The following is a 24,251-nucleotide window of genomic DNA, read 5'->3' as shown; positions in this document are numbered from 1 at the left end:
CCAATCGGCTCAGGCAAAACACCACGCGAATTCAAATTTTTTCGCCAACCATATATATCATTTCCATGCGTAGCGATAGCGAGCAAAGATTCCCTAGCGGGCCTTCGGCCCGCGAGGGCACTTTCCATTTTTTTTAATTTTTGCCCAAGGGGGCCCCCTGGGCACGTCGCCGCCAGCCATACCGCATTTGCGGTATTTGCGGTATGGGCGGTACGCCCCTGACTGAGGGTCGCAGTGACACTTTGGAATGCAACACGGGGTGTCACTCCAGGATAATGACACCCCAGAGGGGTTTCAACGGGGGTGTCTCAGCGACACTCCAATTTTTTTGGCCTGCAATTTTTGGGGAGTTCGCTAGCCGAACCTCTCCCAAGGGGGTCATGTACATTTTTGGGGCGTCAAAAGGTAATTGGGCTCCCGTGTCGGGTGTCACAACACCCATGGCATCCTAAAATCATGAAAACGGAGCCTAATTTAGGAGTATTTTGGAGTGTGGGGTGTCAGATTGTAAGAAATGGGGTTTCCCGATTTTTTTCAGTGAAGAACTCCTGTAGATTGCTGATGGGTTTGGGTACGGTCGTCCACGTCAAGTAGGAGATCAGGATGGCCGTGTAGTTTTGATAGATGAGCACACCGAGCAGCCAACCGGAGAGCACCGCCGTCCGCGCGGCCAGCGAGTCCGGGGTCCTCACCCAGCTCTGGCAAACCAGCGTCATGAAGCTAGAGAGAAGACACGAGCCCCAGCTCATCTCCCTTAGCGTCTGCGCCGACTCAGCTCTGGCGTGGTTGAAACGCACTGCAGCCCAGACGACGACCGCCACCAGCATCAGAGTGCAGAACAGCAGCCACCAGACGTCCCGATGCAGCGGCTTCAGCAGCGAGCTGAACATGCCGAACGAGACCGCCGGTGCGCCTGTCGACCCACCTCGGGGGACGTAGAACCTGTCCTCAGTGACGGCCATCGGCACGGCGTCGACGTAGTCGATGACCTGGGCGCGGTCCTGCTGGAAGTAGTAGCCCGCTATGGACAGGTCGGCGCGGCCGGCCACCAGCTCCCCAATCATGCCGGTCCACGTGTCGTTGGCGCCGAGGCTGCCGAAGCCGCCGTGGGACAGAGGAGTGATTCGATACCTGAGCTCGAGCTGGTCGGCCACGATCGTCCAGATGTCGAACACGAAGCCGCTGAAGCTGAAGGAGCCGTTCGGCAGTCGGTTAATGATGAAGTACGGAGGGTCGTGGATGGCCGGCATTCGGAGCTCTTCCATTCCAAGGTCTTCGCTGGGGTGTTCCGTTGGTTCCTCGGCACAGGCCCCTTCCACCGAAAGCAGAGTACCGACGCGGATCATTTTTTAGACAGGAAACTAGGATTCCGCTCGCTGACTTGGCTTTTCTGCGACGAGTCTCTGATCTATGAAGTGGGAAGTTGTGGGGGCCTGAGACCCGTCTCGCTTGGCGCTCAGCAGCGCACTGAAGACTTCGACCTGCTTTCGTCTGGCTTGACCGAACAATTGTGCCAGACACTATTGTGTCGCTGTCAATGCAGATGCGTGAAGTTTTAATGAGCATGCACGCCTGAATGATAAGTCCTTCATCGCCCAATCAATAACCTGCATACATTATTGGCGTCGAGAGATAAAAGAACGAATGCATGGACAATCTACTGTTATAAGTGGTTGCCTCTCTTGTATTCATTTTCCGTTGTTCACCATCATTGTTTCGAAAAGACGTTTTCTTTAACGTTGCATCGCAACAAAACAATTTGCCATCGATTTCCCAAGGGATGCTTTTCAGCTGAGACAGTTATAGTGTTTCGTGATAGATTGTTCAGAGCGTCATTTTTGTATTGGTCCATGTACCGGGTGGCCCAGAAAAAAACGCTCCCAACTTTAAATCAATATTTCTCAGAAAGTGATAAAGATACAACATTGAAACTTCGAATAGTCAATGCGGCACACATTTTCAGTAAATGGTGTGATTTACATGGTGTTCGGTAAATTACTTTTTAAACGGTTCGTGTTTCAAGCATACCATGTAAAAATTACTTTTTTGCTCCGATGTTTACTAAAAAATGTGAGTGAACGGGTCACTTTCACCCCGCGGCCAAGAGCCATGACTTCTACTGGCAGCTAGTCTCATTGATGGTTCGGGTCTCAGGATGACACAATCCCTCAGGCAACCATGATGGCTCTGTGCCAGCGGCATCGGAAGAAGTTTCCAGTTTTTTTTTTTTTAACCATCTTGTGGCTCAAATGCTTTCCTGGCTGACATTCCTGGGAAAAGGTAGCTTTTCAACCAGTTTTTTTTTTTTGTCATCTGCTGGCAATGTTGTTTTTCATAAGCTACTCTGTGGTCTTCTGGCACAGGAACCAGTCTGCTTTAGTTTGTTTTCCTTATCCGGTCGATTTACTGTTTGATCTACTGAAAGGAGGGTAATCAGCAGTAATCCATGCACCGTGCCACTCCTGCTCGAAACATGATTTGGTGTAGAAACGAATGGCATCCATGAACACCATTTTGGCTCAGTTTTTGAATATTTGGCACATAAGTGAGACAAAAATATTTAAAATAAGAACATACGTGTTGGTTTCATTCACGTGCTCTATTTTTTATTCTTTTTTATTACATGGGACGTCTAACCCAATCATCACTATCGTTTGACATCGGAAAAACAGCAAAAACGTCTTGCTTAATTCAACTCAAGATTACCAGCTTGAAAATGATGGTATATGGTTATAATTTGGCATACCAATGCGCAAAGAAATGACGCAAACTTGATGAAAATTTTGGCTCGTTATTTTTACTCGAATTTGATATATAGGCCTCCAAAGTTCGGAACGTTTTTTCTGGGCCACCCGGTATATTGGATTTATCCGCCGCGTCGCTCCCGAGGAAAGGGCTGTCACGTATTCCGAGAATGTATTCGTCTGGGGAACATAAGCGATCTTATCACATAGCCGGTCTTTGTGAGGTGACACACTCAAGATAGACAACTCTCTGGATACATGAATACTGTCCAAAAAGTAACAGATCGAAAATGTTCATTTTGGCACATAACATAGCATATAAATTGACACATCCAAACATCTTGTTAGCCTAACCGCTTGGAAGTGCTATTATTTATAAGGTAGGTACTCAAGATATATCACTTTCACAGACGAGGCGCGCTGTAACATCTGCAGCATAGCGTTAAACACATAGGCAGTAGGCACACATAGGCGGCAGTCGGGGTGGCGGCTGGATGCGAATCACAACCGCTCAGCACGACGCGCCATCTATGGCCTCTGGCGTCGCCCCGCGGCCGCTGCGGTGACGTGCCTGACGTCACGGGGTCACTCCTCGGGACCAGAGCGTCCGATAAATATGCAAAGCTGCGCATATCTACCTATGTCATCGTAACCTGTAATACCACACCCTACTACATGATAAACATTCATGCACTGAAAACACTTTGGAAGAACGTTAAGAACGTACAGGGGCATTTAGACCCCTGTGGGGTAAAATGTTATGCCACCGTTTTTCAGAACCCCCATGGTTCTTCACGTAGACGGCTTTCCATTCTCATCAAAAGAATTCACACGATTCTTCCAAAGACTCTTATGAGGTTTAGGGTTTATAATAAGAGCGTTCTTAGCACCTAGATAAGAGCCCCAAAGGGTCTGTGAAGAAGTCCCTGAGGTTTATAGGGAAACCACCCTGTGTTCTGAATATCGGTTGTAGAACCCTCTCAGTTCTATTGCAATACCGCAAAATCCCCGTTCATTCGTCTATTGAACCTCCCATGCATGGCTATCGACCTGCGCCGTCACATCTGCTGCGCAAACACAGTATTTGATACACCTTAAAATGTATTACCTTCCTCTTTACTCTGAGCAATCAGCCTGCAAGTCTACATTCAGGAACAACCAGCCTGCAACCAGCCCATGCGATCAGCCCGCAACCAGCCCACAACCAGCCCGCATTCAGCTTGCGATCAGCCCGCAATCAGCCTGCAGGAACGCTTTCCCCTCGGCCGTGTCACTTGCCTTACACATCCAAGCCAAAGAACTCCAGAGCCTTTCGGGCATGTTTAATTATTCAGGATGATTCCTTTACGCTCAGGGTTGCTTTCTGTACAAATATGAACACATTTTTAGCTTTAGCAAGTGGATGTTTTCCCAAACACAGTATGCACTATCGCCCATGTCAGCAGCCGGGTGGCGATATCGCATTCTCCCAAATCACATACAGTTTCTCCTTCCACCATCAGCTTCAAGCCAGCGTTTTCGACGACGTCGACGTCTCCGCGCGCCAGGACGCTCTCCTCAGACTCCAGGGCCTCAATCAGAGCGGATATGGCCTCGTCCCCTAGAACGAAGAGTCGGGCGGATGCGTTATTCAACAGGCAGGGAGTAAAGAAACTTAGATTGACTTCAGAGACCATGAGCCAACTCCAAAAATAAAATAATGCACTTAACATATAAAGTGCAGCTAGATAAGATATTGCACTAATCAGCAAGAACATATGTTTATTAAAATCAGCCAAATTTATACCTAATTCAGTTGACCCCAAAATGGCAAGCTGATTCTATTCCTGATTTATCTTCATTTGGAAGATTTGTCTAAATACCACATGCATAATTTAAGCTATGTGGCATTTATACAACATATAAATACTTACTGCATTGATAGGTCTTGCATATGAATTTTCTTCATCCAATGCATTCATCCATGCATTTGAAGAGCGTTGTGATATTGCTTATCATTGTCAATCACAAGTAATATAAATAATACACAACACTTGACAAGCCAAAAACTAACGTTATTTCAGTTCTTCAATATTCGATTACTTGCCATTCACCCAATCTTGCACCAGCCGCTCGTCACTGCACAAAGCGCGATCCAACGCGATCGAAAAATGGCGATCGATTCCGGTGGACGATAGAACGTGGTACCGCGGGCGTGGTCTTGATGAAAGCCATTACACTGATTAAACCACAACCCCTTCTTCTTAAACCCGATGCTAGTTCGTGCAAAACCTTCAAAGGGTTTATCTTTCGCGCGCTTTGTGTGACGTAATATCACGTGACTTAGGGAGAACGAAGAAGAACCGGTGTTGGTCGAGTTGAAGCCCCCTGGGGCCGCTAAGACTGCACGCGAAGAAGCAGCACGTGTCTTCGGTCTATGTGAAACACTGTGTGTGTTCTTCATGAACCAGACGTTCTGCTTCGCCTCTAAGCCAGTTTACCCTAATACCCAAAAAACCTAAGTGTGGAATATTTTAAGATGCTTTTGCATTACGTTCTTTCAACTTGTTTTCAGTGATAAAATACCATTTCTTCTCGTGTTTTGTTACTGTTAATGTTAACCCACGCACTGACGGGGGTCTGCGCCAACTTAGAACCGACGGGGGGGGGCGGATGACCGCCCCCCTGAGATCTCGATAACGAAGCAAGATAACGACAAGCAGTAAAAGGCATGGGATACGCACGGATAAGGTCTACAATTTTTACAAGGGTCATTTTCAGGTCAGGTCAAAGATGACGTCACAGGGGTCAAAAAATTCCAGATGGCGGCGCTAGATATTGAGTTTTTCTCGAATAACTTTCGAACTAGTCCCGAGAGGGATTAACTAAGGGTATCATCGTGATCCTCTCGTCAATCCGCATCGAATGATATATATATATATATATATATATATATATATATATATATATATATATATATATATATATATATTGACCTCGAAAGTTCAAGGTCAAAGGTTGGCCTCAGGTCACGTGACCTCGAGGTCATCATGTATATCATTCGATGCGTCTTGACGAGCTGAACACAATGAGACCATCCACGCGGCTGTATCTTGTTCCTGTACGGAGTTATTGGCAAAAACCCTTTGGTGACCTTTGATGACGTCACATGACCTTACAGCTGCCCACCAGCAAAACAGGCCTCAAGGTAGTGAGGTTTGATCGTATATGAAGTCATGTGTGGTTTATGGGGCCATTCCGACCAGTTTTAGTGGTAAAAACAGGGAGTTGATTTCTCCCCCATTGACTTATAATGGGGAGGTCGAGAAATTGACCTGACCTTAGGTCAACGATATCAAAATTCCGAGATTTACAAATTGTAGCTACTAATGACCTTATAATATCCTGCAACTTTCAAAGGCCTTTGACATCTGCTGTAGCTCTGGCACGGTGACAAAGCTGCAAAAAAGTGACTTGAGGTTGGGTCATTCAATGTGAGCTGGTGACCTGACATTAAAAGTTAGGAGGTTCAAACTTGCTCACCATGTGTAAAATTGATGAGAGAATAGTCGTACAAAATTTCGCGGCGCTAAACGCCGAGGTTTTCCCACTACGAAAAAACCTCAGGGGGCGGATATCCACCCCCCCCCCGTCGATGCGCGGGTTAAGTGTTCTGTAAATAAAACAAACAGTAGCGCAGCCGGAAGGGGGGGTTGGGGATTGAAAGATGTGATATTTCGCCCCGTCCTCAGGTGATGGGGCCCGCCCTGGATCTATCATGACATAAATACTGCATACATGGGAAACACATTTTTAGCACCTACCATTAAAGTTTGTCACCGTGGCGTTCGATGGACTCTTGAGGTCTCAAAACGGTCTGAGAGGGCCCCATGAAGGTTCTTGAGGGTCTCATGAAGTCCATGAAGGTCATATTATGAGGGCTCCTGAATGTCCCTGAAGGTCCCATTCATGGCCCTTTGGGCCTCATGAATGTCACACAGGGTCCTATGAAGATGCTTCAAGGCCCCCGAAAGGTCCCCTGATGGTCCCATGAAGATCCTTGAGGGCCCCTGAAAGTCCCCCTGAGACCCCTATGAAGATCCCTGAGGGTCCCTGAAGGTCCCCGTGAGGGCTCCACAGAGGTCCCAAAGGGTCCCATGAATATCTCTGAGGGCCCTATGAAGATCCTTGAGGGTCCTGAAGGTCCCCCTGAGGGCCCTATGCAGGTCCATTAGGGCCTTATGAGGGTCCCTGAGGGTCCCAAGAAGTTCCCTGATTGCTCATGAAGATCCCTCAGTCCTGAGCGCACATGAAGGTTTCTGATGGCCCCATTAAGGCCATTGAGGGCCCAATTGGCTCCTGAGGCATCACGAAGGTCCCTGAAGGCCTTATGAAGGTCCCTGGTAGTCCCACAAATGTCTCTGAGGGCTCCATGGAGGTCACTGAGGGTCCCATTAAGGTTTTTGAGGGCCCAACAAATGTTCCGAGGATTTTACGAAGGTCATCGAGGGCCTCATCAAGGTCCCTGAGGGTCACTATGAAGGCCCCAGCCAGAAAGCTCATTATGGTTCCAGAAAAGTTAATGAAGTCCCTGAAGGCCTAAGAAGGCCTCCCTGAGGGCCCCATAAAGGTTTTGAGATCCATGAAGGTACCCGTAGGCCCATGATGGCACCTGATAAAGGTTTTGGAAACCCATGTAGTCCCCTGAAGGTCTCAAGAAAGGTCCTTAGTGTTTCATGAAGACCCTTGAGAAGCCACACTTTCTCTTAGGACTTTTAGTTCCAAGGCTCCTGGGGTCCATGATTACCCCACACCAGACTCTAAGGGCAATCGCTAGTCTCTAAGAAACCCCATGCAGGTCTCACAGGGCCCTATGTCGACCTCTGAGAAAACCACGCAGGCCCCTTAGATGCCAAGCCGACATCTGAAGACTCGTCTTCAGGCCTCTAAGGGCCCCACCTCCCCACCTCGACGTCTAGGGGTTTCACGCATACTCACTAATTAGAGCCCTGCGCCAGGCTATGATGGCCCCAAACGAGCACCTAATGGTCCCGGACCAGCCTTTGAGGAGACCACCGACCTCTAATGTCCGCCACGCAGGTCTCAAAAGACCATATCGATATCTGAACCCCCGAGCCTTGGAGGGCCCGTGCACTATGCAGACTCTTGAGGGCTTTACGTGGGCTTTGGAAAACTTCAAACCGGCCCCTAGCTAGCCCGCACCTCGCTGGGGCTTCAGGCTTTCCAATTCCACGCCCCTTGGGGAGGGGGATTTCTAACATCCCCTTCTAACTTGGCTCCTGGGTCACGTAGCGACAAGCGGTAGGCGCAGAAATCGCTTCAGTTATGTTTCAGAGGTCATTTTTCGATTAGATTATCGCTGACGTCACTTGAAGTCACCAGAGATAAGAGTATGACGAATTAAGTCCTGTTCTTGATATTTTCACAAATAGCGGTACCTACCTTATACTCGTGAACCAAAGGAGCTATAGATATTCGCAGAAAAACGAATTCAATAGGTCTTTCAAAGCACTTTCTCTTACATGTCATTAGATTTCACCTCATGTCAACTGTTTGGCTCAGAGAGCAAACACCACCAAATAGAAGAATTTTGTCGACATAATTGTGACAAAAAGTTGAAACAACTTTGGTGTCAAAAACTAGTTACATGACATTATTTTGCCACCATCGTTTTCTCGTCCAGATGCATCGATTTCACCTGAAAAGCTCAACTTCAAAATTTTGACCTCAGGTCAAAGTCATAGCGTGACTGAAAAAGAGCACGCTGCATATCAACCAATCGGTATTGATGACCTCAACACGTTCCAGACAATTGTACTTTCCCCTATTTGCCTCATAGTGCTAAGGTAAAAAATCTGACCCGACCACAGGTCACAGTGTCAACGTTCCCAATCAGAATTCTATGTTCAATCATTATCAAAATGGTTTTGGGATTTTCCAAGAACATTCAGCAAAACAGCAACCGTTTTTGTCGTTGGTAGAGGGTCCACTTTGTTTGAGGGGGGGGGGGGACACTTTGCTGTGGACCTCGCGAACGTCTCTCACCCTTGTCGCCAGAGTTCTGGCTGCGCCCCTGAAAACAAACAGAAAGAGGTTCTTGCCAGCGGACAAAAAAAAAAAAGATATAACAAGAGAAAACATTACCATCGATGCATATACCTTTCTATACATGATAATACATGGATCGATGGTAAGTACACCAGTCTGTCTTCATTCGACGCTTAGGTAAAAAGACCCTAGCTATTGTTAATTAATAACGGATCAATAACTTTTGTTACAGACCTGCGTGCTCATTATAATTTCACATCTGTGCTTTGACAGCCAGACAATAGTATTAAAAATGCGTGCATATTACTACGCTGGAATAATCGATTGGTCGGCCAAGCAGAATTCGGCCAGAGTAGTCAGTGTGCCGCTGAATGCCCAGCGGGACGGGTCACTGGTCCTCACAACTTTCCACCTCCTACCTTAAGATTAAAGAACTCGTTGCAAAAAGTCCCAGTCAGCGAATAAGCCTACTTTCCTGTCCAGATAATGACTCGCGCTGGTGCTCTGCTCTCGGTGGGAGGAGCCTGGCCTGTGGAGCCAGCGGAGGACTCCAGCGAGGACCTTGGAATGGAAGAGCTCCGGATGCCGGCCATCCACAGTCCTCCGTACTTCATCATTGAACGACTGGCGAACGGCTCGTTCAGCTTCAGCGGCTTCCTGTTCGACATCTGGACGATCGTGGTCGACCAGCTCGAGCTCAGGTATCGAATCACTCCTCTGTCCCACGGCGGCTTCGGCAGCCTCGGCGCCAACGACACGTGGACCGGCATGATTGGGGAGCTGGTGGCCGGCCGCGCCGACCTGTCCATAGCGGGCTACTACTTCCAGCAGGACCGCGCCCAGGTCATCGACTACGTCGACGCCGTGCCGATGGCCGTCACTGAGGACAGGTTCTACGTTCCTCGAGGTGGGTCGACAGGCGCACCGGCGGTCTCATTCGGCATGTTCAGCTCGCTGCTGAAGCCGCTGCATCGGGACGTCTGGTGGCTGCTGCTCTGCGCTCTGATGCTGGTGGCGGTCGTCGTCTGGGCTGCAGTGCGTTTCAACCACGTCAGAGCTGAGTCGGCGCAGACGCTAAGGGAGATGAACTGGGGCTCATGTCTTCTCTCTAGCTTCATGACGCTGGTTAGCCAGAGCTGGGTGAGGACCCCGGAATCGCTGGCCGCGCGGACGGCGGTGCTCTCCGGTTGGCTGCTCGGTGTGCTCATCTATCAAAACTACACGGCCATCCTGATCTCCTACTTGACGTGGACGACCGTACCCAAACCCATCAGCAATCTACAGGAGTTCTTCGCTCAGCCTGAATGGGTCTTTTCCATTGAGCCAGGCACGGGCATCCTCAATAGCTGGAAGGCGAGCGAGAATGTCTACGAACGAGAGCTGTATCGACTGACAATAACCGGAGAGCGTTTCGTCCCTTTGACTTACGCCAACACCAGCCATCGGATTACAAGACCACAAATGATGACATACGGAGATTTTACAAAGTTCCTCTACAATTTCAAACATGAAGCATGCCAGCTCGTTTCTGTATTTGACGGTCCGGCTCAAATGAAGCCCAGCTATTTTATTGTCGCCAAGAATCGCCAGAAACTGAAGAGAGCTTTAAACGTCATGATGCAAAGGCTGTCGGAGGCTGGCATCCTGCTCCGACTGCACAGGAAGTGGTTTTCGATGGGTCCGGATATGTGTAGCTCAGGGGGTGACACATTCAGAAACATGTCCTTCGGCGACATGCTGCCCATCCTCTCGATCCTGCCTCTCGCGACCGTGCTTAGCGTCACTGTGCTCGTCCTGGAAAGGGTGATTGTCCGAGGCTTCTCTTTGCCAATGCGACACCTGTTGGTAAGGTCAGTCGCCGGTCGCACCGCTTAGCTATCGAGGGAAAGTGGATGTATTGCGCCCTCCTAACCAATTGCGCCCACCAACACCCCCACGGATTCAATGGCATGTTTAGAATTTTGTGTTCGAAAACATTATTTTCACCATGGATAGATCATTTTATGGCCCAAACTCTCCGATGAAGCCAATCAGCAAGGCTCATTACGCCATCAAAGATGTTATGGCGTTTTCTTAGCTTTTTTGCAGTATTTTGAACCGTTGGCTATAAAAATTTGCGATGTTTGTGTAATTTTCAGAGTGATATTTAGAAAGAAAAAAAACTTTTTTCATTTATTTCACTGAAACAGTAAACATCCTTCAACATCTTTATGACAACTTCATACGCTTTTATTAAAAAGTACCTCAATTTTAATTGCGCCCATGGCAGTTGCGCCAGGGGGCGCAAATAGAATAATGGTGTAGTCATTGTATCACGACAGTATGAATGCATCATTAACTGATTGCAATAAAGAAGGAGTTTAATGTCAGGCAAGGGAGCAGCCCGCTGTCGTCAGTCCGCAAATTATTTCTCTCGTCAAACTTATAATGCAGCTGCCATTTAGGCTACGGCTTGTGGTGTAATTGACAAAATACGACATTTTCAACATGGACTCAGGCGTGAGAAGTGACAGCTATGATAAAAAAGTAAAAACTGATGTCATTAAGTTGTCAAAACGATAAAAATTATTAATTTTGAGAGAACCGATCGAAAATTTAACTGTATAGGCGCATACGTTCACATATATATAGTCGGTTACAGTAAACGTTTTCGTTGCACTTTTACAAGCGTACGGACACATGTAAAGCTATCTACCTGGGCAAAAAACATCGCGATTTATATCTACATTTAATATTTATCCAGCCTGAATAACATTATAATGCTTAAGTAAGCCGCAATGACATTAGACAGCCACGGTGTATGCATTCCGTCTCATTCACTTAGCCATGTTAAAGTATAGGGCGCAATTGGGTTCGAATTGCGTCATCCCCCTGGCGCAATTTACAGCAGTTGTTGGCAAATGCGCCCTTTTGCATGTTTCTGAAAAAGCAGCTGTCAGAAGCAAACGAAACATTCTTAATTGATTGGGAGGCTCTTAAATCGTAGCCAATGAGTTCCTCTTTGAAATGGTTACCAGTGCGTGCTTATATTTCCAGCGGTTCTCTACAATTAGCGTTTTTCCTTAAGGTGGCGCAATTCACCCTCCTTCCCCTAATGCATAACAGCTGTCATCAGTTTTTGAACGATAGGCAAAACTTCTTGGTTTATGATCCAATAGGTGGCTTGTTGTGCAGTCAAAAGGTGATTGTAAAGCCACAAAGCGGTCAAATGTCACAACGTTACATCCAACAAAAAGTTGTTAGTCGCTCCTTAACGTGTGTCAATAGCCGCGAAATTAATCGTTGCAATGTCTGAGAAGCCTGATAAATGAGCACATACATTAGTGAGTCTGTCTAGGTAGGACGATAGCCTTTTCCTGTTAGATGTTGGTGATGACAGCACCAAAATACCTTGAGTCATTTGTTATTCATAGCTCTATGAATATTCGTTAGGGAAAAACGAATCGGGACGGGTGCCGTGTTACGCCTGCTTTGGGTAGACGCCTACGTATTGTCTCGTTTGTGTACGCTCTGAAAGGCACATAGACAGCGACGAACAATGCACATCACCTGGCAGAATCAATCGAACGTCTGTTACCACGCTGGCTATTATCTATCGCACACAGTTTGTGCCACCCCGGGCCGAGGCCGACCGGTCGGCGCATAACAAAGTCGGCAGAGTGTGGCGACACACCGCAGAGCGGTCATGCAGCGTCTGGGTACCCTGCTGGCCCTGGGCGGCGGGTGGTCCCCGCCGGAGCCCAACGAAGCGGCCTTCGTCCCCTCCGCCGAAGACGTGTTGCGCATTACCGCCATCCACGACCCGCCGTACCTCATCATCACCCGGCAGTCGGACGGCTCGTATGAGTACAGCGGCTACCTGCACGACCTGTGGGAGATCATAGCGCGCGAGCTGGACCTCCGCTACCGAACTGTGCCACTCCTGGACGGAGGGTACGGCAGTGTGGACCAGAACGGCACCTGGAGCGGCCTGGTGGGCGAGCTGGCCTACGGACGCGCCGACCTGGCCCTCACCTGGGTACACTTCCGGCAGGATCGCGCCTCTGTGGTCGACTACATCGACGCCGTGCCCGTGGACCAGGATCAGTACACGTTCTATTTAGCCAAGGGCACTGCGGCAGCCCCGCAACTGTCGCCGGCTATGTTCAGCTCGCTGCTGCAGCCGCTACACTGGCATGTCTGGTGGACGGTGGCGGCTTCTCTGCTAGTGATCTCGGCGGCGCTGCGTCTGGCCTACCGCCGTGCGGAAAGGCCCCGCACCGCGTCTCACATGGGCTGGAGTTCGTGCCTGCTGGCTGTGATGCTCTCGCGCGCTGCCGCTCGACACACAGATGTCTTGCACCGACGTCTATATTGCACTCCAGCGGAGCCGCACCCCGGCCGCGTCCCCGACACCGACTGACCCTCGCCGGGTCAGCGCGCGCGCGCAGGCCGCGCACGCGCAGTCCGCGCGGGGCCGCGCCCCGACACAAAGGGACGCGGGAATGACGACACAGTCTGACATCCACACACCTCCCCCCAGACGACCCGTGCCCCCGTCGCCGAGCGTGAACAACAGACAACGACCTAAATTAGTTGCCGCAAGATGCATAGGAACGCGACGCACCGCGACGCACGCGACACAAAACAGATACCCGCAATAAATACAGCAACTAGCAGAAGAGGCGACGGCACCGGGCGTCTCATTCAATCAACGTACGTAGCAGATCCCCACCGAACCGACAAGCGGTTGGGCTCCCGACGAGCCCGACCGCTTCGACGAGGCAGCATCCTCTGAGGCTCCGCATCGTGGTTCACTGGTTTCACGGGCCCCGCGACGACAGACTCCTTGAGGCCACCCTGCGTTGCCTCAACCAGAGGCCGGTGGCGCCGCAGGTAGCGTCTGTTTCTCCACAGTATCCGCCCGCTCCCCAGCTTTACCAGATAGCTACGCCTAGCGCCGACTCCGACGACGACCCCCAGCCGGTCCCAGCGCCCGCTTGCAGTATCCTGCACGTCCACGTGAGTCCCGACTTGCAATGCTGAGAGGGGGCGTGCCGTTCTGTCGTACCGCTCCTTCGCCTGCCTCCGTAGCTCCTCCGCCTTCCTGTCACTCTCGTCGGCTGCCCTCTGCCACTCCGCCGCGAACGAGCGATGATGAGCCGGGATCGACGACCGCAGCGGGTGGCCGAACAGCACTTGTGCTGGCGACCGACCGTCCGCTCTTGGAGTATTGCGCAGCTCCAGCAGCGCTCTGGCGAATTCGTCGTCATCCAGCTGACCGCCCGTCGTTGCCGTCAGGATGAGCCGCTTCACCGCCTTTACCGCCGCCTCTGCGTGCCCGTTCGACCTGGGATGATAGGGTGATGACAGCTCATGCCTCACACCCCAACGCGCTAGGAACCGCCGTACAGTTGAAGACGTAAACTGGGGCCCGCCGTCCGTTCTTAGAAGCTTTGGCACTCCCGTGTCTGCGAACACCGAACGCAACGCTTTAGTCAGGTGTTCCGCCGACGCTGCTCCACGCGGGCACGAACTGACATACGGCCATCCAGACAAACGATCGACATACACCAAATATGTGCGACCAGCCACATGAAAGTAATCTGCTGAGACCGATTCAAATACCAGGGACGGTGGGGCGTCGTTCTGCCACAGAGGCTCGCTGGGATGACTAGGCAGTAGCTGACGGCACCTCGGGCAGGAGGAGACGACATTCTCGACATCGTTGTCTATCCCGGGCCAGTAGACGGTTTGGCGGGCTCGTCGCTTGGTTCTCTCGACTCCCTGATGCCCATCATGCAGCCGCAGTAGTGTCTCGCGGCGCAGTCCCTGCGGTATGAGCAAACGGGCACCGTACACGATGAAACCGTCATCGATAGCGAGCATAGAACGAACACCCCAATATGCGCGCAGATCAGGACGCAGCTCCTGCCGATGGTCCGGGAATCCGGATTTGATGACGTCCATGAGTGCTCCGTACTCCGGATCCCGAACAGAGGCCGCCCGGATCTTCTCCAGCGTGTCGTCCTGCAGAGGTGCGAGCCGGACGCCACCCTCCGTCAAACTGCTCAGACCGATGACGACTGCTGCGTGAAGAGGATCAGGTGAGTCATCAACCACTTCGTCATCCGGAGTGGGCTGGTCCACAGGGGATCTTGACAAAGCGTCCGGAATCTGATGAGACGCACCTTTCTGCCAACTAGCTCGAAAGCTATACCCCAGTAGTTTCTCCCGCATACGTTGAAGCCGCGGGTTCTCAATTTGGCTTAGGCCCTTACTGTTCAAAATCGGCACTAGAGGGCGGTGATCCACCACTATATCGAACTGCGGCAAACCGGCCAGATACGTCCTGCACTTGTGACACGCCCATACACAGGCCCCCATCTCGAGCTCGCATACGGCGTACCTTGTTTCTGCATCAGTCAAGAAGCGGGAGCCGCACTGTACCAGCCTCCAATCGTCATCGTGCCGCTGTAGCAGAGCGAAGCCCATGCCTTTCGTCCGCGAGGCGTCCGTCTGCAGCTTTGTCGGAAGAGCTGGATCGAAGAAGGCGAGGATGGGCGGCGACACCAGCGCCGCCTTCACCTCCTCGAACGCTGCTTCATGCTGCTCCGTCCACCTCCAGACGTTCCTCGGTTTCAGCAGATCTCTCAACGGCTGCGCTGCGTGGGCCAGGTCACTGGAAAACACACCCAGCTGGTTAGTTAGTCCCATGAAGGAACGCAGATCGGTGATGCTTTGGGGTCGCGGGAAGCTTGCGATAGCTCTGATCTTTTGATCGTCTGAAGTGTACCCGCTGGATGAGATGACGTACCCGCAGTACTCCACCCTAGCTCGACCGAACCTGAACTTCTTGGGGTTGAGCGTTATCCCCCACTCGTCACAGCGTTTCACGACGGCAATGACGTGCTCCAAATGTTCGCGATAGCTGCGGTCATAAATGAGGATGTCGTCTACGATCTTAACCGTCTGCGGGATATCCCCTAGCGCCTGGTCACCCCTGCGGTTGTACTCGTCGCCCGAGCTAACCAGACCCATTACAGCCCTCTTGAACTTGAAGCGCCCCCAGGGGGTGATGAAGCACGTCATATCCTGACATTCTTCCGCGATCTCCACTTGAAAATAGCCCATCTTTGCGTCCAACGTAGTTAACCAACATGCCCCTGTACCAATCGTAGCTATGGCATCATGCGGGGCACGTACAGGGTACGTTGGACGAAGTACATACTTGTTCAGCTGGACCAAGTCGACACAGAGTCGGACCCCCGACGGCTTCTTTGCGATGGGCACGATCGGGTGACACCACGCCGTTGGGTAGTTCACAGGTGCGATGATATCCTGAGAAAGAAGGTCATCGAGTTGAGCCTTGATTTCATCGCGCCAGCTGTACGGTATGGCGCGAGCGGCAGTCACAGCGCGTGGGCAGGCATCGGCAGACAGTTCAATGCGCATGGGCTCACCTGCCATCGCTCTCAATGTGCCCGACTGACCAAAGACCCCAGGGTATGCCGCCGTGATAGCGGCAGCATGCTCGGCTCGCTGCTGTTCGGTGGGGTCATAATCGTGAGGCCAAATAGGAAGTGCTACCGCTGGGTCCCCAGGCCGCACATGCGGTCTCTCACCTGCATGATCCACCGGTGCGCTGACGACGGCCCCCGGCACAGCAGGCATCCCCGACCGATCAGCGGCAGAAACCGTCCGGGTCGCCGGCGGCGCCGGACGATAACCCAACCGCTCAGGACGAACAGTCGGCGACTCCGGACGAGCGCGCGGCTCAGGGCGAGCAGCTTGTGGCTCCGGACAAGCGCGCGGCGGCTCCGGGCGAGCAGCCGGCTCCCGGGACACCGGTCGAACTTCCCGGTTGACGGCAGATGGCAGCACCTCGTCCCTTTCACTCACAGATGGCGCAGGTATCGCGGCGGGGCGTCCTGCGACTGAAGAAGTCTCATCTCTTCCCGGTGCGGCCACTCCTGCGGCGCACGGGGACACTCCCCGCTCACGACCAGGCGCCCATGACCTGCTTCTCTTGACAGACCCGATCTGGGCGGGGAAGTCCGCCGGTAGCACACCGAGCGCGATGGAGTCGAACCAGCTGATGAGGGGACCACTGAGCTCCTTTATAACGGACACAACCGTATCTGTTTCCCGTTTCCCGAGCGTCAGTTGAGCCGGGAAACTGCCCAAACACGTCAGTTCCTTACGGCCCGCGGCTGAAAAGCTTGAACCGCACGCTGCTTGGTCTAGCAAGTTTACATTGATCCCTAACGCTGCAGCATCTTCTGGTCCCATGACTGTGGCATCGGCCCCTGAGTCAGCAGTACATTTCAGCGTTCCCCCGCCCTCCGCATGCGAGAACTGTACCTTGATAGCGGGGGCTGGGCGCGCGTGGGTGCCGCGCCACACGCTCGCGATCACAGGATGCAGGTAGTGGCCGGTCGGGCTGACGTCGCGAGAGCGCCTCGGGCTGTGGCCGGTCGGGCTGATGTCGCGAGTGCGCCGCGAGTCCGATCTCAGACGAGGCTGATGAGAGTGACGCACTTGACTGATGGCAGCGTCCTGGCGGCATACATTAGCGAAATGACCTTTCGATCCACACGCATTGCACCTGCGACTCACCGCCGGACAGAGGCTGACGTCCCGGTGGGGCCGGCGTCCGCACCGGTCACATCTGACCGCAGGCGATGGCGAGCGGTAGCGGGTCCGCTCCCGCGACACCGGGGATGGAGTGACCCGCCGGTCGACGGAGTGCCTCTCCCGCTCCCGGGAAGAGGGGCGAGCGCGATCATGCCCTCTCCGTCCTCTCTGGTCCTGCTTGTACTGGGACATCTTGTACAGGGAATGCGCGGAAGCGCCACGAATTTCGACGCTGTCTCTGGAGGCATTTTCACAAGCACGACACATATCAACGGCCTTTTGCAGCGTCAGGTTTTTCTCTTCAAGCAAGCGTTTTACGGTATCTTCGTTTTGAATCCCAGTTACGATACGATCTCTCAAACGATTATCCAGGCACGAAGTGCAAAAATCGCAAAACCCCGCGATCTCTTTGATAGCACACAGGAAGTCATCAAACGTCTCACCGGGCTCCTGGTTGCGGCGGTAGAAATCCCGTCTGTCCACGATGACGTTTCGCTGCCCCCGAAGGTACTCCTCCATTGCCTTGATGACGTCACTCAGGCTAGCTTCTGTTGAGATAGAAAGGTTATACCGGATTATCCGAGTCCAATCATCGCTTACAACGGCTAACAAAGCAGCCCGCTGCTCGGCGGGGGGAAGCAGCGACACACGAGCCAGCAGCGAGTACCCTTCAAATTTTTGCCGCCACGCATCGAACTCTCGCAGTGACACGGAGGAGTTCAAATATGGGGCACTGACCAACGGCTTGCTGACAGAGGCGTGACTGGGTACATTACCAGTAGTCGCTACCTCCCTGGGTGATTCCGACGGGCGATCCTGCAGTAGTCGCTCGACCATCCCCGCGAGACGTTGTTCCCGTTGAGACGCCTGCTCCTGGGCGGCTGCGGCCATCTCGGCCTGCTTGACGAGCAGAGCCGTCAACTTGTCTACACCTTCCTGACTCATTGTTGCCGACTTGATCACCACAGTAGGTCGATAACCGACCGCGCCATGTGATGCTCTCGCGCGCTGCCGCTCGACACACAGATGTCTTGCACCGACGTCTATATTGCACTCCAGCGGAGCCGCACCCCGGCCGCGTCCCCGACACCGACTGACCCTCGCCGGGTCAGCGCGCGCGCGCAGGCCGCGCACGCGCAGTCCGCGCGGGGCCGCGCCCCGACACAAAGGGACGCGGGAATGACGACACAGTCTGACATCCACACACTGGCCACCTTCATGACTCTGGTGAGCCAGGGTTGGGCCAGCACGCCCCGCTCGCTGTCCGGCCGCACGGTCACCCTCTCCAGCTGGGTGCTCGGCATGCTCATCTACTTCAACTACACGGCCAACTTGATCTCGCACCTGACCGTCACCACTGTGGGCCGGCCCATCAGCAGTCTGAGGGAGTTCTCCGAACAGCCCGGCTGGCTGTTCTCGATCGAGCCCGGTATGGGAGTTCTGAACGACATGGCAGGTCAGCGCCGACCCGTACGAGCGAGAGCTGCACCGGCGCACAGTCACCGGCCGCGGCCACATTCGGCTCGACGTGGCCACCACGGCCCGCCGCTCGCTCCAGCCGCGCGTCCTCACCTACATCGACGTGCGCCGCATGTTCTTCGCGCTCGGCTCGGACGCGTGCGCGCTGGTGCCGCTGCTTGACCAGCTGCCCAGGAAGTCCAACGACTACATGGTGATGGCCAAGGGCAGGACGGAGCTGCTGGATGCCATCAACAGGGTGATGCAGGTGCTGAACCAGGCCGGCACCGTGTCGCGCCTCAAGAGGAAGTGGCTGAACGCCGGCCAGGGACTGTGCACCGTCTCCAGCGCCTTCAAGGAGATGTCACTGGAAGATGTGACGGCAGTGTTGTTCATTGTTCCGTTGGCTGCCGGATGTAGTGTGTGCATTTTCGTACTGGAAATGATCTACTTCCGGTTATTGAAACGTACCGCATTTGAACGTAATAATCATAGCAATGTTACGTTTGAAGGCAAGCAAGTAGCATGGCCGGTGGCATTGTCACAGTCAATGGCGTGAAGCTAACCATGCACGTTACCTACTGGCTGTAAAGGATTATGTTAGGTACTGTAATGGTTGCTGGGCTTGTATTATGAGTTGCATTTGTTGATGAGCATGAGTTGGATACAGTTTCACTGGATGCACTTCGATTATCAAGCACAGAACGGTGAACAAGGAATACACTCCCTCGTGATACATTAACACCTCGTCATTCCGAATTTCAAAGATGACTATGAATATGCCAACTAGGATGATAAGGGTTCTCGGAAATCAGTTTTTTTTCTTAAAGAAATTTAACGGCAATGCATATAGGTGTCTTTTCTTTGTCGATTAGCATTTAAATACTTAATGTTATTTAAGTCTACTTTTGATCACATATTGTTGTCGGAAATAGGATTAACCCTCGCCCATGTAGGGGGGGGGGTTGGTGCAACCCCCCCCCTGAGGTTTTTCGGAAATAGTGCAAAAACGGCGGCGCGCAGCGCCGCCAAATTTTGGGTACCTTATGGGGCAAACCTTGCGCATCTTTTGATAAAAAAAAATTGACCGGGTCATGTCAGGTCACGGAGTTATGACGTCACAAAGGGAACAGCCTCCGGCCGGATTTTCACAAACTGAGTGCCAACGCCCGAGGTTTCCTGCCGGTGGTACGGACATCGGTTGATGGATCGTGATGAAACTTCCCATGCATGTTGGGGCAAGTATTGGCTATCATATGGTATAAGAAACTTGACCGGGTCAGGTCAGGTCACGGAGCTATGACGTCACAAGAGGAACAGCGTCCGGTACTATTTTTGAAAAGCGCCCGAACCACTATTTTGCTAATTCTTGTCACCTCAATGGGAATATGCAGCAATATTAGCTTCTATAGGGAGCAAATGGACATCCCAAATCCAAAAATACAATCAGATTTCAAAAATTTAAATTTTGATTTTTCGAATTTCTGCCGCCGACTGTGACCTTGCCAACATCCGGCGCTCCCAACGCGCCATTTTTAGAGCTAGGGAAACGAAATACATACCAAACGATAGAGAATTGATCAAGGAACACGATAGTGAAGGTTTCAAGTCGATATCTCCCACCGTTTTGCCGCAATCGCCGCGGAAAATTTGAAAAAGTCTATTTTTCCGAAAATTTGACCTTTGACCGGTCAAAAGTAGGTCAAATGTTGACCTAGGACCAAAAAATATACCACCAATCGCGAGATCTCGGCGAGAGCAATCCGTTGGTCTTTTCCGCTAAGCTCTACGACGCTCCGTTTTCAAACGCCAAGGGGGGGTCGCACCAACCCCCCCCCCTGCATGGGCGAAGGTGGCAGATCGCCGTTTACGGGCGAGGGTTAAGGCTTTTAATGTCATAGACGAATTATATAATGGCGTGACCGAGTTACACAAGCGCCACTCTTACATAAGAACGTCCCAGGTCCCCGAATCATCTCCTAAACGATATAAGAAAACAGCATCTGGCCGTCCCCGATACCCCTAGCTGAGCTCACGGTGCAGTGGGAAAGCACACCTGCAGTCACGATAGGCGGACCGTGGCCTGGCCTTTTGTTATGTAATGGTGTATGGCACCAGCTCTATAGACGTGTTCCTTCTCAGGAAGCTTGGGAGGACAGTGATCGTGTGTAATTTATTTTCATTTTTCATTCCATTTTACATTTCAGCTTTTGACAGTGCCTGGAGTCGCTCGGACCCGCGCCCCGTAGGGCATTCGGCGGACCCTACCACCCGTCGAGGGGGGGGGGGCGTTTCGACCCCCCCCCAAGATTTCGGAACGTTACGGACCGATTTTCCAAATTCAATAGCCCTACCACAGAACTACCTTGTGACCCAATTTTATTGACCTCGGTCCAACCGATGACGTCACAGGTCAGGTCAAGTGTCGAATTTTCACCGTTTACAGGCATTTCAAGAAATGTGTTTTAAAATCGAGTAAAAGACATGTCATTGAAAATCATCGATGGGAGAATCGTCCATAAAACACATATTTTGCTATTTGAGGTCATTGGTACCACGTCAGGTCACAGAGGTCAGGTCACTGAGGGTCACAATACGAAAGTGTCGTGTGATACATGCCATGCAATGCATGTTTTATGGTCCATTTTACATGACAAATACATTCAGCTTGCCTAAAACGCAATTATTTTAGATCACCTAGGTCGACCTTGACCCTGACCTTGACATCTGTGCATCGTCGAACAACATGTTCCATGGTAGGTGGGAGGTAATACTGGCAAAAAAGGCCGAAAGCAAGGTGTCAAAAGCTCACAAGGCCCATAGCCAACGCAAAATGCTGAGAATTGGTCATTTGGGTCATGACATGACCTGAAAACAGTGTCATATCTCCGAAACCAAAAACCACAGAAACTTGAAATTTTCAGTGGACATCAAGAAAGGACAGAGGAGCAGCTATACGAAAAATCAGGCTTCTAGCTAAAAAAAAATTGAGTGCAGAGCAGAAAGACTACCTGGGGGGGGTGGCAACCCCCCCCCCCATGTCCGGGCGAGGGTTAATTGAAGGTGTTCCGCCGCTACTGGCAGAACATGACATCATTCTGATGTCATTTGCAGTCAACCTTTTATAGGCTTCTAGAAAAAAAAAATGGTCACAATGTGTAAAATTGATGCCCGGAGAGGTCCTGAAAATTTGGTGACGATATCTGCAGTCGTTTAGGAGATATATACGGAAAAGGACAGGGGGAACGTTTCGGCCCCCCTAAGGGGCGCGGGTTAAAAAAAAAACAAGTCATCATTTTACGTCGCTCCAGGGTTTTATGATAAATGCAAAATCATATGGAGCTTTTAGCTGCTCTTTAACCCGCGCTCTGGTGGGGAGGGGGGCTATTTTTTGCCCCCTCCAGACTTTTTGATACATACCAGAACCACTGCACCGATCGTCATCAAACTTTCAGTACGCTCCTGGGCATCAATTTTGCACATGGTGACTAAAAATTTTCCAAAGGCTATGATAGGTCCGTCGCAAATGATGTCAGAGTGACGTCATGTTCTCCCGTTTTCGACAAAAAAAAGGTTTCGCGGGAAGAGCTGTCAGGCCTATAGCTTTAAAGATGCAGAAAAATGTTGAAGACAGAAAAGGTGTAGAATTACTATGCTATTAAACTGTAATGTCAAAATTCTGATTTTTTTATTTTGACCCCCAAAAATCAAAGAAACATTGTTTTAATACAACCGCCAAAAATCGACTAAAGTTCTCGAGTTTCGAAACAACGAAATATATGTGATAGCCCCTACCGACTTCTATTCACATATCAATTTTTTTATCGATACCTCTTTTTTGCCAAGTTAGGTATAGCGAAAAAAAACTGTTAAAAATTGATGACGTGAAATTTTCAAATTCAGTTTTTAGCAATTCTAGACCATATAGCTCAAAACACTATCGTCAAGCATCGCAAACCTATATGCGGTTTATTTCCGTCCGTGTCACCATGAGTCGTGCCCATACATGGGCTACAAACGCTGAAGTCCATTTGTTATTGGTATTTGAAAAAGCCCAAGATTGCTTCCTATATAATATATCTTATGAGTTACGCAAGGTTTTTTCCGACGTTCACAATCTGCGTGAAGTGTTACATAAACTGCGTGTATCTATCTCTTGGTGAGATGGTCGTATAAAGGAGGCCGCCGCCGCCGGAGCCGCACTGCGCCCTCTGCTCCCGCTCCAACAGGTTCACGTTCACCATGCTGTCCACCCTGCTGACCGTCTGCGGCCTGGTGGCCTCCGGGATGGCCGCCTGTCCCGACATCCCCTCCCTGGAGGTGTTCGACGTTCCTCAGGTTAGTATAACAGGCTTGAGTTGCGAACTGTGCTTAGACCGACGAAATACGCTAAAGTAACTGCACAATAGCTTACTTCAATCACAGCTTTACCTATGTCGTTAGAGACATTAAACCGTTTTATCCTTAGAAATTCATGACGCATTCTATTGCGTTCCATTTCGCCATCGATTCTCTCGGAGCATACACAACCAGAAGATTTATTTGCCGCTAGGTATGTAAGATCTTTTTTCTCAAAATAACTAGTACCTAAGTGTAAAAAGCAAAAAATTTATATCGTCTTATTGGAATTCCGTAACATTTTAGTGGTGGGATGTGAAAGAAGGTACTCCTGAAACTCACGAGTTTTAAGCGTTGTCGGCAGCACGGTTGCAATCCTTGTTCGGTGAGTTGCTCTGAACTGCAGGAAGGCGTCTGACGGTCCCTCCACACCCGTTTCAGTACGCCGGCCAGTGGTACGAGATCCAGCGGTACCCGCTCATCTCGGAGCTGGGCTCCACGTGCGCGCAGGCCATGTACGTGGCCCAGCCGGACGGCTCCGTGCGTCTGGAGAACCGCGGCCGGCGCTCTGATGGATCGCTGGACTCCATCACCGGATCGGCCTACGCCGAGGACCCCGAGCACCCGGCCGCGCTCACCCTGCTCTTCGACGAGGGCTTCCAGGGCTCGTACAACGTGATCCGTACCGACTACAACGCCTCTGCGCTGGTTTACTCCTGCACAAACCTGTTCGGCGCCAGGATCGAGTACGCCTGGTTCCTGTCGCGTGAGCCCACGATGGACCAGGCGGTTCAGGACGAGTACACTCGGATCCTGGCTGACGCCGGCTCGGACACCAGCCAGCTGTCGGTGACGCCGCAGGACTGCGGCAGTCTCTTCTGAGCTGTATCAGAGGGGAACGGAGGGGTATTGGGAAGGGGAGGGATAGTGGCATAAAACGGTGGTGATGCACGGAATGCTTTTTCCATGGGTACAACACGTAGGTGTAAGTAAAGAGTGATCTTGTTTCTCATTCAATGATCTGTGAAATATATTTTATTAAATGTC

At 51.4% G+C, this 24,251-nt stretch overlaps 5 protein-coding genes across 5 annotated transcripts; 4 read left to right on the top strand and 1 right to left on the bottom strand.

Moving 5' to 3' along the window:
- Window positions 1-500: 500 nt before the first annotated feature.
- On the bottom strand, window positions 501-1,265 carry LOC122382379 (glutamate receptor 1-like). Its single transcript, XM_043367616.1, has one exon. It carries the CDS (start codon window positions 1,263-1,265, stop codon window positions 501-503), a length of 765 nt encoding a protein of 254 aa, XP_043223551.1.
- Window positions 1,266-9,278: 8,013 nt separating this feature from the next.
- Window positions 9,279-10,599, top strand: LOC122382378 (glutamate receptor 1-like). Its single transcript, XM_043367615.1, has 2 exons — window positions 9,279-10,119; window positions 10,571-10,599. The coding sequence occupies exons 1-2, from the start codon at window positions 9,279-9,281 to the stop codon at window positions 10,597-10,599; spliced, it is 870 nt and encodes a 289-aa protein (XP_043223550.1).
- A 1,878-nt stretch (window positions 10,600-12,477) lies between these two features.
- On the top strand, window positions 12,478-13,343 carry LOC122382377 (glutamate receptor 3-like). The gene is made up of 2 exons (XM_043367614.1): window positions 12,478-13,033; window positions 13,315-13,343. The coding sequence occupies exons 1-2, from the start codon at window positions 12,478-12,480 to the stop codon at window positions 13,341-13,343; spliced, it is 585 nt and encodes a 194-aa protein (XP_043223549.1).
- A 5,244-nt stretch (window positions 13,344-18,587) lies between these two features.
- LOC122382376 (glutamate receptor 3-like) lies at window positions 18,588-19,656 on the top strand. The gene is made up of 3 exons (XM_043367613.1): window positions 18,588-18,864; window positions 18,908-19,282; window positions 19,634-19,656. The coding sequence occupies exons 1-3, from the start codon at window positions 18,588-18,590 to the stop codon at window positions 19,654-19,656; spliced, it is 675 nt and encodes a 224-aa protein (XP_043223548.1).
- A 3,386-nt stretch (window positions 19,657-23,042) lies between these two features.
- Window positions 23,043-24,251, top strand: LOC122382387 (apolipoprotein D-like). Its single transcript, XM_043367626.1, has 2 exons — window positions 23,043-23,204; window positions 23,646-24,251. Exons 1-2 carry the CDS (start codon window positions 23,109-23,111, stop codon window positions 24,084-24,086), a joined length of 537 nt encoding a protein of 178 aa, XP_043223561.1. The 5' UTR covers window positions 23,043-23,108; the 3' UTR covers window positions 24,087-24,251.

The sequence above is a fragment of the Amphibalanus amphitrite genome, unplaced genomic scaffold, assembly GCF_019059575.1.
Source record: "Amphibalanus amphitrite isolate SeventyFive unplaced genomic scaffold, NRLGWU_Aamphi_draft 000138F_arrow, whole genome shotgun sequence".
In the NCBI taxonomy this organism is placed as follows: Eukaryota; Metazoa; Arthropoda; class Thecostraca; order Balanomorpha; family Balanidae; genus Amphibalanus; species Amphibalanus amphitrite.
This window is presented reverse-complemented; position numbering and strand designations above follow the sequence as displayed.

Coding starts and splice junctions, on each gene's coding strand:
- LOC122382379 (XM_043367616.1), bottom strand. CDS start 1,265: ATGGAAGAGCTCCGAATGCCGGCCATCCACGACCCTCCGTACTTCATC.
- LOC122382387 (XM_043367626.1), top strand. CDS start 23,109: ATGCTGTCCACCCTGCTGACCGTCTGCGGCCTGGTGGCCTCCGGGATG. Junction 23,205..23,645: donor AGGTGTTCGACGTTCCTCAG/GTTAGTATAACA, acceptor CACCCGTTTCAG/TACGCCGGCCAGTGGTACGA.
- LOC122382378 (XM_043367615.1), top strand. CDS start 9,279: ATGACTCGCGCTGGTGCTCTGCTCTCGGTGGGAGGAGCCTGGCCTGTG. Junction 10,120..10,570: donor GGTCTTTTCCATTGAGCCAG/GCACGGGCATCC, acceptor GACCGTGCTTAG/CGTCACTGTGCTCGTCCTGG.
- LOC122382377 (XM_043367614.1), top strand. CDS start 12,478: ATGCAGCGTCTGGGTACCCTGCTGGCCCTGGGCGGCGGGTGGTCCCCG. Junction 13,034..13,314: donor GCTGCGTCTGGCCTACCGCC/GTGCGGAAAGGC, acceptor ACCTCCCCCCAG/ACGACCCGTGCCCCCGTCGC.
- LOC122382376 (XM_043367613.1), top strand. CDS start 18,588: ATGACGACACAGTCTGACATCCACACACTGGCCACCTTCATGACTCTG. Junction 18,865..18,907: donor AGTTCTGAACGACATGGCAG/GTCAGCGCCGAC, acceptor ACCGGCGCACAG/TCACCGGCCGCGGCCACATT. Junction 19,283..19,633: donor TGTTCCGTTGGCTGCCGGAT/GTAGTGTGTGCA, acceptor CGAATTTCAAAG/ATGACTATGAATATGCCAAC.